This window comes from Pseudonaja textilis, chromosome 3, assembly GCF_049901715.1.
Source record: "Pseudonaja textilis isolate UNSWEBS1 chromosome 3, rPseTex1.2, whole genome shotgun sequence".
Classification (NCBI taxonomy): Eukaryota; Metazoa; Chordata; class Lepidosauria; order Squamata; family Elapidae; genus Pseudonaja; species Pseudonaja textilis.
In genome coordinates, this window is record NC_141992.1 from 158,544,205 (window position 1) to 158,558,591 (window position 14,387).

General features: G+C 32.9%; 1 protein-coding gene across 2 annotated transcripts in view; it reads right to left on the reverse strand.

The window, feature by feature from the left end:
- The window catches only part of CCDC178 (coiled-coil domain containing 178), a 133,572-nt gene that overhangs the window by 16,979 nt on the left and 102,206 nt on the right, over window positions 1-14,387 (reverse strand). For both annotated transcript variants that reach the window (XM_087931205.1, XM_087931206.1), the window contains one exon: window positions 623-757. In XM_087931205.1, the coding sequence (XP_087787331.1) occupies window positions 623-757 (135 nt within the window). The remainder of the gene's footprint in view (window positions 1-622; window positions 758-14,387) is intronic.

A 14,387-nucleotide genomic window follows, 5' to 3' on the forward strand; every position in this document is an offset into this window, starting at 1 on the left:
CTCCAAGACCAATAAACACAGACCAAGACTCCCAACCAATCAGGGTGAAGAAAAAAACATTCTGGCACAGCAATAGGCTGCCCCAAATTTAAATCTGAAACCACTGTAAAAGTCTGACTCACAGATGAACAGTATAAAGAAGCCTGATGATAGCAGATGAGATTCTGCCAAAACGTTGCTACAACTTTAAAAGCACAACTACAATGACGTGGGAAAATACCTGAACAAAGCTGAATGCCATACATGTAAGTACCCGCGAAAACTTAAGAAAACAATTATAATATAATATAATATAATATAATATAATATAATATAATATATAATATATTATATATATAATATAATATATAATATATTTATCATATTCTGAAATATTTTGGCAACCACTATCATTTTTAAATTGCAATGTTCCATTTGTCTTTTAAAAATACTGTATATCCAGGCATCATGTGTTTCCCACTGAATTCATTCTTTATGCAATTCCAGTTTATTAAAGAAGTTAAAAATTTACAAAACTCGGGTGGGATATGGTTTTAATGCTTCATCACACTACTCATTATTTACTTTTCAATCTACATTCTGTAGATGAGAATGATCTTTTCTCCTTTCTGCAGACACCTACCTTTACAGCTAATATTTTCTGAACAGACTCATGAGAGGCTGCCTGCAACTTCCTGAGCTTGGCTTGGTTATAGAGGGCATGCAATTTGAAGTATTCCACCAATAGCCTGTGCAGCTTCTTTTGCAGCTGAGAGAGCTAAAAGAGGAAAGGGGAAAAAATAAGTCAGAGTGGGAGAGGAAATTAATGGCAGTGTTCAAGAAGAATGATGGAGGGAAATATAGAAAGCAGTCAATAGCCCATTCTGCACTGTACGGACCTGACAGGAATTTCACAGTCTCTTGATTTTTCAGCCCACTCATGCGCATTCATCAGAAACCAGTCACATCTGGCTGCCAGGATGGGGGGTTAATTTTCTCTAAATGCCTCAGCAGTTTTGTTCTAGCTGAGGCAAACTCTGTGACTGCAAAGCTGATGAGTAAAATATTTCTACTTCACCCAGTTTAACTCAGAACCGATAGCCTCGGGACATATTGAACCTTTCTTTAAAAAATAATCTTTTGAAGCATTTTGAATGGCACATCAGGTCAGGCCAAAGTTTAAAATGCAAGTTTAAGACTTTGATGGACACTGTGGCTCATTTTTCCTTGTAAAGCTTATCATAGCTTGGCAATGTGTGCTTCAGAGCATGACAAAACTAAAGAGAATTAACTTCACCATCAGCAGCTGAGGGAGAACAATAACAGGAAAGAAATTTCCAGACAGAACTCCCTATTAATCTACCTAGCTATAACCATGTGACAAGAAAGCATCTAGCTGCACTAAATTGCAGTTAAGGCAGCAGCTGAAAGTGACACTACCTTATCTATATCTATCTGTCTAGATGTATATACATGCATATACAAGTTCAAACATTTAAATTTAAGAAGGACATGTATGGTTTTCACCTCTTGTAAGTATTTCATTGAAAAAGAATACTAAATGTAGCAGAAATTTTACAGCTGCTTTTGGGATATTATTTACATTGCATTTATTTCAACTGATTTGCAACAGAGTAAATAAATATATCTTTGGGATAATAAATCTATCGATCTTATCTATTTTATTCATCCATCCATCTATGGTTATGATAGGCCCAGAGTGTCTTGGGTATTAGAGCTCCCTGCCTGCCCCCCAGTCATCAAGCCAGTAGTTTCCTATTTCATTTGAGCAATCTCTAATGAAATGGTGGACAGTTACAAAACAATTTAACTACATGGTACAATGATCTCTTCATGGAAATACCATTGAAGATGTCCATATTCCTGGGTGTGTCTTAAAGAATTGCTTGAATCCTGACTATATTTTTAGGAGTTAAATACTGGTAAACTGGAAAATAACCCTTATGCTGCTTATGCTATGCTACAATCTCAGTCACCATCATCAGTGAATGACCTTTCTAAGTTTACTTGTCAATCAGATTAAAACAATAGTGTAATACTACTTTGGAAGTCTTCCAATTCATTGAGGTCAAAACCAGAATGAACGCATGAATAAAAATACTTTAATTACATAAAGTAACATTCCTTGACTGCCTATATTCATTTCCTTGTCTAAATTCTGCTCTCAAATTGTATTTGTTACAATGAGAATAGAAAATAGGTAAAACTCACAGAATAACAGAGAAGCTTATAAAAATTAATGGCCTTTCACGTCTAAACATGCAATATCTTTGGCTCTTATAAAAAACATTGTCAGGAAAATAGGCATACTGAATTATGATAATTTACAAGTAAATTGTGTTTCATAATGTTCCATGTACTTCACATACCTTATGTCAATAATCAATATTTTTGTATAATTTGTTTTTTATATCTGATAAACGATGTTATGAAAGTTGTGAAAAATATAAATAGATATCTTATTGATTACCTAATTCTGACATGTTAAAAATTACCATACCAGGTTTTATGTAATGGTCACACTAGGAATTGAATCAAATATGGTTGCATTTTCCACACCGTAAAGCTTAGATAATCAGTACCATTTGCTTTCAAGGAATAGGATCCAAAAACATGTTAACATTTGCAGGGATAAATGTACTTCCAGTGGGATCAGATGCAAGGAGGGGATATTAGGAATTTAGTCCAACCGGTTTGGAGAACACCAGATAAAAGTAAGTGCCATGAAATACTTTGGAAACTTTGTAAAGTTTTAAAAGTCATTTCTGAGATATAAAGGGTTATATGTTCAGAGCAACAGTAGAAATTTTACTACAAAGTCTTTGATTACCCAAGTGTGTCTGATTCTAGTCAAACATTCATAGCCAAAAATGAGGGAAGATAAAGTCCTACAAAGAGCTCATGAACTGAAAGAAAAGGAAAATAAGGTAAAGACAAGAAGAGATAAATACAAAACTTAGCTGAACATACAGAAAATGAAATCCCTAGAATTACGGAAGTTAAAGACCTCTGCCTCACTGTTTACTTTCAGTTTGATGGATAGATAGAGAAAAATATAAGAGAAATCCCCATGGAATCACCCAATTCAAGATTCATAGCAGAAACAGGCATGCACTGTTTTGGAATAATAACCCATGCAATGCAAAAGAAGATCCTTTTTGTGGACAATAGTTTTGATATAATCAAAAAAGGGCAAGTAAAGAACATGCACAAAACAATCAATCACATATTTAAATGAGTATCAAATTCACAAAAGAAGAAGAGAACAATAACAGACTATCCTTCCTAGATATTTTCATCAGCAGAGAAAGGAAGACTTCCGGCTTGGTATATTAAAAAAAAAACCATCTCAACAGTACATACAAAACAATGCTACAATACAGAGTGACAATTCTATTGCCTACAAAGAAACAATCAGCTGTACAAAGTTGAAACAGTATTCAGATGAGCAAAAAAAACATTGCAGCAGCCCAGAGCTCCATACAGAGAAAATGGATTATCTTTACAGCACCCTTTGGTGCAATGGGCAACCACAGAACTTTAAAAAAATGTGCCTTTTTATACAACCAGCTAGGGCACAACCATCACAACTCATGAAAAGAATAATAATTCCATAAATCAAAAGTATCTTAGAAATCATCAGCAGTAAGTGTAAGTACCGAGGGACAACAGATTTAACTAATCCTGAATTATTATTAAACATTATTAATCAAATAGTCATCCATCTCACTGAAAAGGACTCTGGGCAGCGCACAGCAGTCTGAACGCTTTGAAGAACAATGAGCAAACATCACTAAATATCTTAAAATTTAAATGTATTTATCTCAAGATTCAAAAGTCACTAAATAACAGAAGAAAGATTAAAATAGAATTTTTCTGAGTTTTTATAGTTTTTTTTAAAAAGGTAGCAAAAATCTTCCCAGTTATGTACCAATCATATGAAAGTTGTTAATTAGGTTTTTCTTTTTTCAATTTGGCAAACTCTAAGAATCAAGCCTTTTCCCCCCACTCTCCATATTAGAGATTTAATTAGATAAAGAATATGGGAAAACGAGTTTGTAGATTACTGTCTAGGTTTCTGTGCATGCATGAATGTCTGATTTAGTAACAACTCAGCAACAGCTTTGGTTATTTACTGAAATCTGTAGAAAAACTGAATGCAGTTCTAAAAACTGAAGAGGAAAATGCAATTGTGGGAAAAAAACCTGAAGATTTAAGAACTGAATTTGTCATGCTGTGAAGAACACGGGTCTAGGACAACTTGCCGAAACCAACTTGCCATGGCCATCTCACCCTGGACAACTTGCCACAGCCAAATTGCCACAGCCAACTCTCATAGACAACTTGCAATGGGACAACTTGCCATGGCCAACTCACCACAGAAAAACGCACTGTAGGACAAGAGATACACTAATATTGAAGAAATGGTAGAATAGAATCATTAAAGAAACAACAGCAGAAGGGAGACATTTCTCTTATCTTCCCCTAAGTATATTCATTCTTATTTTGACTCATAGCTAGGCACTTTTTCAGGACTTGTGATTAAATTAAAAATCATATTACATAATAACATTCTTAGCTTCATTGAATATTTGACAATAATCAAATACTGTTACTAATAAGCAGACAACTGATATGACAGCTGCCAATATTACATGGATAACTAGCAACAGTGTTAATCTGGAACATCTTTATTTTTACTTTTTCCAATTCTTTGCCAATAATAGTTTACTAGTAATTAGTAAATTATAGACCCTACCTAAATGTATTATATTTTGAGTCTTTAAAAATATCCAATATAATTGCTTCTGATTAATAGAAACATTAACCATTTTTATATGTTTAAATTTCCCCAATTCATTTTTATATTTCTACTATGACATTTTCTATTGTAGGAAAATGGCAATTTAAAAAAACCTGGTAAAATTATATCCTGGTTAGCATGAAAACTCACGATATTCTGAAAAAAAATGAACTATTATCTCTAATTTAAATTTATTGTTTTATCGTAGAGAATAAAATACAGAACAGTAAAACAAACAAACAAAATGAAACAAAGTAAAAACATACACTAACCCTAACAACAACAAGAAAAAACAGTGTACAAAAAAGTAGGAAAAAATGGTCAATTAGATTTAACATTTAACATGTAGGATCCACCCTGGCTAAGTGCTGAAAGAAAAGAAAAAGCAATAAATTATAAAAAAATAGAAGAAAAAGAAGCCAACAGGTTGAGTTAAACATTACACCAATCCTGAAATCCCTTTGTTAACCATCTGTTATTATATTTATCATATTGTAAAAATGAACTCTTATCAATGCTGTATGTTTATGAAAAGCTGTAAATCGAAAATTTACCTGAAGAGCAGACACTTCATTTGCTCACAATATCATAGTCCCTGCTTGAAGAAATTATTTCATAGTCAAAAGGTACAATTCTGAAATTGCCATGTGTTCAAAAGATTTATTTATTATATGAATTTGAAGAAACATTAGTGCCATTAAAGCTATTCAGGCTAAGACTCAAAATATATGGAACTGAAAGTCATACAAAAGGGAAGGACAAAGGTAAAGCCACTGATTACCTACTTGTTAGTCTTGTAATGGGGCAGCTTTTGAAAAAAATGTTGAATTATGACAAAAGGACATATTTTTAGTCCTAGTTCAAACATTTATTTTTAAAAAGTTTGCATTATATGGAATTTTACAAATGTTCATGGAAAATCAGGGGGAAATCTGGATCCTTTCTTTTATTTGGAAATGAAACCAAATGGAGAATGGAATGGATAATGAAATTTAATTTGTGACTAATGTAATTTCATTTACGTTCAATCCTCCAAAGGAAATTCACCAGATTCCATTTTCACGGTCAACTAATTAGTCTGCATTGAAGAGCAATCATCTATTTAATCAATTCATAATGTAGGGTACAAGAACATCCAAAATCAAAATGATAAACATCTCAAAGTAAAAAAAAATAATGCACTATGATAGCTAATTTAGGGATGTGTACCATTACAAAATCAAAATGTGTTAGAAATGAAGAAGGATGCTGAAAATCAATAAGATATTGTAGTAATTAGCTGAACAAACATGATATTCAGCATTATCAAAATCATGTCAAAGCACAAGAAATGACTTCTGTTACGTTTGTATTACAAATGTGTAAACAAATAAGGTTAAATTTAGCTAGAGCTTATATGACACATAAATGTAATACAACATAAATGTAATACATTCATAAAACTTAATCAGACAGTTCAGTCTCAATACATTTCTCTTTATTTTTTTGGGGGGGGGGGGAACCACATGAACAATTTGAAGCCTGCATATTCCCTTCTATTTCCCCACATTTTGGGGACTCCCAAAGCAAAAAATTGATGGCATAATACTGAAAATAATGAGAATTAGAATGGTTTCCCACTGATTTTGTGAGGGAAACAATTGAATAGGAATTTTAAAGTGCTGATAAGCAACAATCCCATAACAATAGATTTCCCTACATCCCAAACAGATTGGAAAATGGAACAAAGTTTCATTTCTCTGGCAATATCATTTCGTTGTTGCCTTGTCCTGCTAGAAAAATGTATAAATAATATTAGTGCATATCCCAGAACCAAGATTTATTGTAGACCAAATCTATTTAAGTAATGTGAGATACTTGCTCAAATCTTATCAGTGAGAAAATCTTGATCTGGAGAAAAAAAGCGTATTTGTGTTTTGAATAGGTGCCTTAATGTAGAAATGAATTAGATGAGAGTTAATGTACTCTAAAATAATTCTAGCCTTCTTCTCAGATAAATTTTGGAAAAAGTTCCAGAATATTTCAGATACGGCAGCATTCTGTATTTGTAATAACTTGCCATTTTTATGGTTTCCATGAGTCCAACTTGCATTTGGAAACTTAGATAACAATGGGGAGTGTGTATATCTATGAGTTTGGAACATGCTAATACTTGGTCATCATTAAAAATAAAAAGGACACATGTGACTTAGAACCGATGAAGTAAAACAGCAACACAAGGATGCTAACACAGCTGGAACTTCAAGAATTGGTCATAAGTATTGCAAGTTCAGTAGTATTGCACCTTTAAACAGACACTAAATGAATAGTCATTAACCAAGGAGCACTATATGTCTTCATGCAAGTAAGAATATTAACATTTATTTTATATAGGACTGTTTTTAAAAACTTCACTGGACCCAGAAAACACATCAAGATGGCTACTATATGATCACCAGTGTCAGTATATTGTAGTCATTCTGCAGCAGCTTTACTCTTAAATAATTTGGTGTAGTGGTTAAAACACTAGGCTAGGAACCAGAAGACTGTGAGTTCTAGTACCAATGTTAGGCAAGCTGGATGGCCTTGCACCAGAAACTCTCTCTCAGCTTAGGAAGCAAACAATGGCAAACTACTTCTGAAAATCTTGCTGTAAAAACTTCAGGTATGTTTCCAGGCAGTCACTAGGAATCCACACTAACTTGAATGCCCTCTCCTCTGCAAATCAAACTGTTGGTTTAAAATACATCTTATCCTAATAGATTCCTATCCTGATTAAACATGGGTTGGAAGAGAGTAAGAGGGTTCTTAATGAGTGCATCTAGACATTGGTACACGTTGCTTGGTGACATCTATTTGATTTCTTTTTTTCAATTTTGCATAAAAATACTTAAAATTTCCTGTTCTGGTAAATTTTTGGCTCACTAGGCAGATTACTTTTGTTATGCTAGATCTTTCTTTTCAAATGTTTTTAACTGTGAAATTTGTCTCCATTTTTATCATGTTTATGTACTAGTTTTGTTGGAATATTTAACTGTAATTATTATAAATTGCCCTGAGCAATGTAAGTATAGTGTAAAGGATACAGTGCAACTTTTCTACGTAAAATCAACTATAATTTCACCAAAAGAAAAATGGGAAATGGGAAAGGACAGCAACTCATTCTTGGATGAACAGCTTTAAATTTCAAACTAAGCAACTCTAGTTTTAGAGGGAGTATTAATAATCCTAACATCTATCAGCTGTCTTGAAACAACTAAAATTGCAATAGTTCAAGAAATAAATATCATTTACAGATGCCCAAGGATGCAGAATGACCTTAGCATAATATACTGTCATGTCAAAACTACTTTGAAATTCTAATATTTTGTAGGTTTTTCTTTTGATATAATAAGTGAATCTGGATTTCTGGTTTACAAGTACAGGCTACACATTGTTTGAAGATTGAAAAGAATAATTGAATTTGGCTAGTCCTATACAATTTTTAGCAGGCTTTAATGGGCTTGATTTTACCAACGCTTTCCATAGGATTTAATATATCTGTTCCAATTAGTCTGTGGGATCTGGAAGGCATTCACAATGAGACTGTGATTGAGTTAACTTACATATTCTTAAAAAAAAATAGACAATGAGTTCTAATCCTACATTAGAACAAAGCCACTTGGGTGACTTTAGGTCAGTTACTTTCACTAAGCCCTAGCTTAGACAATGGTGACCACTTCTTCAAAAATCTTGCCAAGAAACTGCAGGGACTTGTTCAGGCAGTTTCTGAGAATCTAACACTATTGAAGAGGAGGAAAAAATGGATAGGTATTTTCTTTTCATCCAAACCTGGTTTCTTCATTTTCATGCTGACTCAAAGTACAACCAAGGTATTATTGACATTCATGGATTTTTGAGTATTTATGTAGGTTGAGGGTTTAGGAAGTAGATAAAGATGAGTGCTGGGGTCACTCTTACTCTTAGCTTAATTAAGTATTTAATCATTTATTTCGCTTCATCCTTAAACCAAAGAAAAGGTGACATGCCTTGTGGAACTCTTCTGTGCTACATTCAAAAAATGTCAAGGGATAACTTTAAGGTTAACATAAGCCTATAGAAGGTAGAAAAAAAACATCACGTGTTAACATTAATCACTTCTGATCAAAAATATATTCCAATCTGCCTAGAATTAGTAACTATCTATTTTTAAGCAGACATGGAATGGGACAATACCAAAATGGTTGCTTAAAAGCATATTAATAAGAACGTATGTAGTCTTATAATTACAGAATTATAGACTAGCAGAGTTGGAAGGGACTTTTGAGGTCTTCTAGTCCAATCACCTGTTCAAGCAGAAGTCCCTTTACCATTCTGGAAAAATGACTTTCCAATCTCTTCTTAAAGTCTCCAGTGATGGTGCTCTCACAACTTCTGGAAGCAAACCATTCCACTGGATGTTTTCCTTTCTTGTTGGCATTTTTTTCAGTTGTGTAGCTGCTAAACATAACAATGCCATAAATACAATTTCCCTTGGTTCCAGAACACTTACATTTCAGACCAATTCATAGTGACTAGTTAGGATCAAATATAATTGACCTCCTTTCTGGTTAATTTCAAGGCAAATTGTTCTAAGGAAGAGACATTAGGATAGTTAGAAATCTGGTTTCTTCGTCATGATCTGAGCAGGAATGCATCTAATCTACTTGAAGTTGTTAAAATAACATTCTTTTCATACCTTCGTAATCTGCATACAATATATGTGTGCATGAATGACAGAATAGTTTGTATGTACATTTGCCTATACAGATGGAACATCAATTAATATTACATACAAGCAGTTATTTTACAGGCAACTTACAAATAATATTTTCTTTATATTTTAGCTCTGCCTTTTGAGGAGAGGTGTTGATTAGGGTCTTTGTCCAGTGAAACACACCTATGTAGCCCATTTATTGAACAGAAAAGATATCCAACACTAGGTTTAGTGGCAGATGGCTACCCTATCTGGGAAGACCGGGAAAGTAAGCAGCGAACAGATTTTGTTCATAATAGGTTATCAAGTTAAAATTCCTTTATAACTTAAATTTAGTTTTCTTTGTTTCAGATAAATATGGAAATACATTTTCGATTGTAAGTTATACCAATAAATTGAACTAAGATCAATTTGTGAACCCTAAGAAGCATGTGGCATTCATAAGTGAGAGGGTAAGTGAAAGATAATGGAACATCAGGAAAAAAAATATAATGTATGGTTTGGAATTCCTTTGTTTTGAATGCCTAGTTCTACAGTCTGAAGCAACAGCATAATAAGAACTCAGTGGGACTTACTTCTTGGTAAATAACTGAAATATCAATGTATGAATCAAATATCCTCACGTATCTGAACAGATGTTTCTCTGTTTTACGTTGAATGACACTAGAATAAAATTAAGACCGTCCTTTTTCTACTTGCTGAATGCTCTACCGATAATTTGAAGATTAAATAGGTTTCATATTCTGTGTAAAACTGCTTTAATTTTGCAAACACTCTTTACCTGCAACTTAATCACACTGAAGTGAATAGGTCTTAACTTCTATGTAGATATTGGCAGGATTGTGCTGCATATTTATCAAACTGAACACTGGCATTTTTTAAAAAGCCCTTAAACATGAGTGGCTTAAATGAGTTGAACGGGGCTTAGGCATGCTGAATATATGTTACAAATTCAAACATTCAAGCATGAAAGTCCTTTCCTTAACTTGTTTTCAAGCTGTATCCTTTCTTTTGCGATAAGTAAAGCAAAGCTACAGAATCTGCAAGCATTTGCATTGAAGAGATGTTTTGCTTTGGTGATATAGTTAATGAGTCTAAAAATATTCAGTATAATAATTCTGTCAAAGCCCCTACAGTCCCTCAATGAGCAGAAGCCTGCAGGATTCCAATGGGGAGCCAAGTAATGAGCTCTCAGCACTCGCTTCCACACAGTCCAGGCGAAACATAGTTGGGCCTCTATGGTTCCACATCATTAACAACATGAAACAAAGACACATGCTTGACTTTAATAAGTGACTAAAGTTGCTGGGTTATTAGGCTGTTACTGCACATAAACTCCATTTCAGTATGACAAACAAGTTCCTTGCAAACAAAAGAGGATGCATGGTAGGTGAGAGAGCATTTACAAACTGCATTTCACATAATTTAATGTGTAAACAATTGAACAAGGGTTGAAAGATGACATGGAAAGTGATGAATTTCTGACATAGATTCTCCTGAATAGCCTGCAAATTGTAGAGATCATGCAACAGGGGAGTATGGTGATGGTGGACATCAGTGATCAGATTACAAGCACATACAGGTAGTTTACAGTTAACAACTGTAATTGGGACTGGAATTTCCATCGCTAAGCAATGAGGTTGTAAAACACAATATCACATGACCACATTGCTTAGTGATGGAAATCTCAGTAGTCCTCATTGCCATTGTTAAATGAAAACTTAACTTGGCCATTAATCAAGAATATCATGTGACTGGGAGTTCCTGCTGGCATCCAACAACTAGTCAATAGGAAAGCTGGCTGGAAGTTGCAAGTCCAGGTGGCTCAAAAGCAGACCAGAGGACAAGTGAGTACTAGGGAGTGAAGTAAGAGGCTGCTGCAAAGAGTGCATGTGGGCTGGGGAGAGTATGCTGTGGTGCAGGTGTCCCAGGGACATGAGATCCCTGGGACTCCATGCTCCATAGCTGGGATCTTCAGGTGAAAAAGTGGTGGGAGCTTAACAGAGAACTATCTATATTACTGAATTTTGAGTGGTATAAATATAAGACAGTAGTTGAATTATAAGATTAATTGAAATGGTCAAAATAGGTTCATGTTATGCTTTTGAGTTCTGAGCAAAAATCATAACAAAGCAAAGTGGTTGCTACTTCCCTTCTGATAAATGGGTATTATACAATAGATTATTTTTATTTATTTTTTCTCTGCAGAGTTAATAGTTTCTTTTTTCAGCAAAAGTTTTTCCTCTTCAAAATTAATAGTGCCTGAACTTTGCAAAAGTGAACATTTTTCTTCTTGTTTTTTTATTTTAATTACTTTTAATTTTTAGTACATTCAGTATACAGTATATTTTGATTTTTATATTAATAATAAAATATTTAATATTTATTGAAAATTATATTGAAAATAATTTATTTATCACTGTTAGATTTAATGTCTGATGCCTCTGTATTTGAAATCACATAAAAGATTTTGAAGCTATATCAAAATCACCATTCCACATATATAATTACTGTAACTCCTAATAGAAGACATTGGGTTCAATGCCAGCCTTTTTTCAGAACTTTTATTAGTCTTCCTTCAAATAATTTTTGTTTTTCTCTTCATATTATATTATTACAATATATATAACATAAATATTATATTACTATTTATATTATTTGAGTACAATAGTATTTATACAGGAGTTGAGATTAATACTTTGAAATGTAGAAAATTTGTAAATATATCAAAAATAAAATGTTTATTTTAATATTAACTATGATTTCTAAAATGTTAATGTTGATAAGCATAAGGTTGCTGAATGGGGCACTGATAAACAACTACAAAAATCATTATATTATTTGTTATATAAGCTTAATGCAGAGGTCTCCACTGTTTTGTTCTTATTTGTGCATGTTAAAAAGAAAAACAAAAGACAAAAACAAAATAAGGAAAAAGAAATTAAAATTAAAATGCTTCTTGATTTCTAATATTCCTGTTCTTGTTCCCTACCAATTTGCATGTTTTTAAGCAATTAGACCCTCTTAAAAATTATACATTAATTGTTTATGTTGCATAAATTGGAACCATTCTTACTTGAATTTGGTTAAACTTTTGTTGTGTATATATGTTGTGAATTTTGATACTGCTGCATATTCTATACATTTAAGTTCCCTGATTAGATATTGTCAGGATCTTTCTTCCATTGATAGTTAATATTTATTCTGGCTATTGTGAGTGTGTATCTCAGTAAATTATTATATTTATTATTGATATATTTTGGGACATTGTGTATTTAATAAAAGTTGTAATTTCATTTTGAACTTAATTGACAAAATATTCTGCATTACTCTCAAGGGTTTTTACATGTCCATCCCTTGTGGTAAAATGTTCCATTTCTTTCATCGGATTTCCAACGTTTTTTACTGTATGATTTATCTATCTTGAAGATTATTGATAGAGATATGTACCATCTGTACAGCATTTTCTATCAATTTTCTTTTAGATTGTTTCTTGGAATAAATTTTATAAATTTGGAGCATAATTCTTTCCAATATTGTCTTCTGACAACAGTGCATCCATTTTATCATACAGTTGTTTTATTTGTTCTGTTTCTGTTATATCTACATAATATTAATAGATAGTATTGGTTTTAAAGAAGCATATCAAATTTTTCTTAATGGCCCTCATTCTAAGATCAGATTTTATTCTTCCAGGAATTTGTAAATATATCAATTATGGTGTGTATCTCTCTCTCTCTCTCTCTTTCTCTCTCTCTCTCTTTCTCTCTCTCTCTCTTTCTGTCTCTGTCTCTGTCTCTCTCTGTGTGTATTCCAGCCTTTATTGAATAATTCTTGCTATATTTTTATTCAATTCATTGAATCTGAGTAGACCATGTTTGCATTTTTATTACCTCTCACAAATATTTACTCTGTTCCAGAAGAATCTTCAATCCATGGAAACATAAGATATAAGGAATTCCACAAAAATACATGTGATATCATCCCTTTATACTGATGAAATTTTTTAAAGAAAAGTTAGCTTTGTGAATGTTCCTGCTAATGGCAGCAAACAATGAATTCTAGTTTTAGAAGGAAAAAAGCTGTTGTTTCCATAAAATTGTTTTTTCCAAGTCTCTACTTGAGAATTGAACCCAATGCTTTACACAGATGATGACTACATGGATGATAACATACTCTTCTCTGCTTCCCCAAGATCACCCAGTTGGCTTCATGCCTAAGATAGGATTTGAACTGAAGGCCACCCAGTTTCTACCCTGGCATTTTAACCACTATATCAAACTGGCCTTTATTTTTTGATATTTTATAACGTAATAATATTATTTAACATTTTACTTAACTTTTTCAAATATAATATTTTTGTAGAATAATAAGAGTTTTCACCATGATATTCTCCTTGCTGATTATAACATCCCCTGGTAGATTATATTGTGTAACATAAGCCTCTCAACAACTTTTACCATCTGAGGTCAAGCACCTTATTGCAACATATTTAAAATACATTCTGCTTCCAAATATAACTTTATCCCCGCTACTGGCTAATGTCTCCTTCTTAACAGTATAATAAGACCTTCCCTCTTACAAGTTCTCTCTGATCCTGATTTTGGCCTGCTCGATATTTTCATTTCTGCTCCAGATGAAATTCAGACTGTCAATGATACCGTCCTGATATATTACAAACACATTTGGTCTCTATCTGTTCAGAAAATCTGAACATCAGTTAAACAATGGTCATTTTCTCAAAAACTGTAAATGTGCCAATTCTGAACTCATAGATATTTTAGGAGAAAAAGTCCCTGCATTTCATGGCCCTGATTGATAAATATCACAACTGATATTCAAATTTATAACTTTATAAATTTATTACAA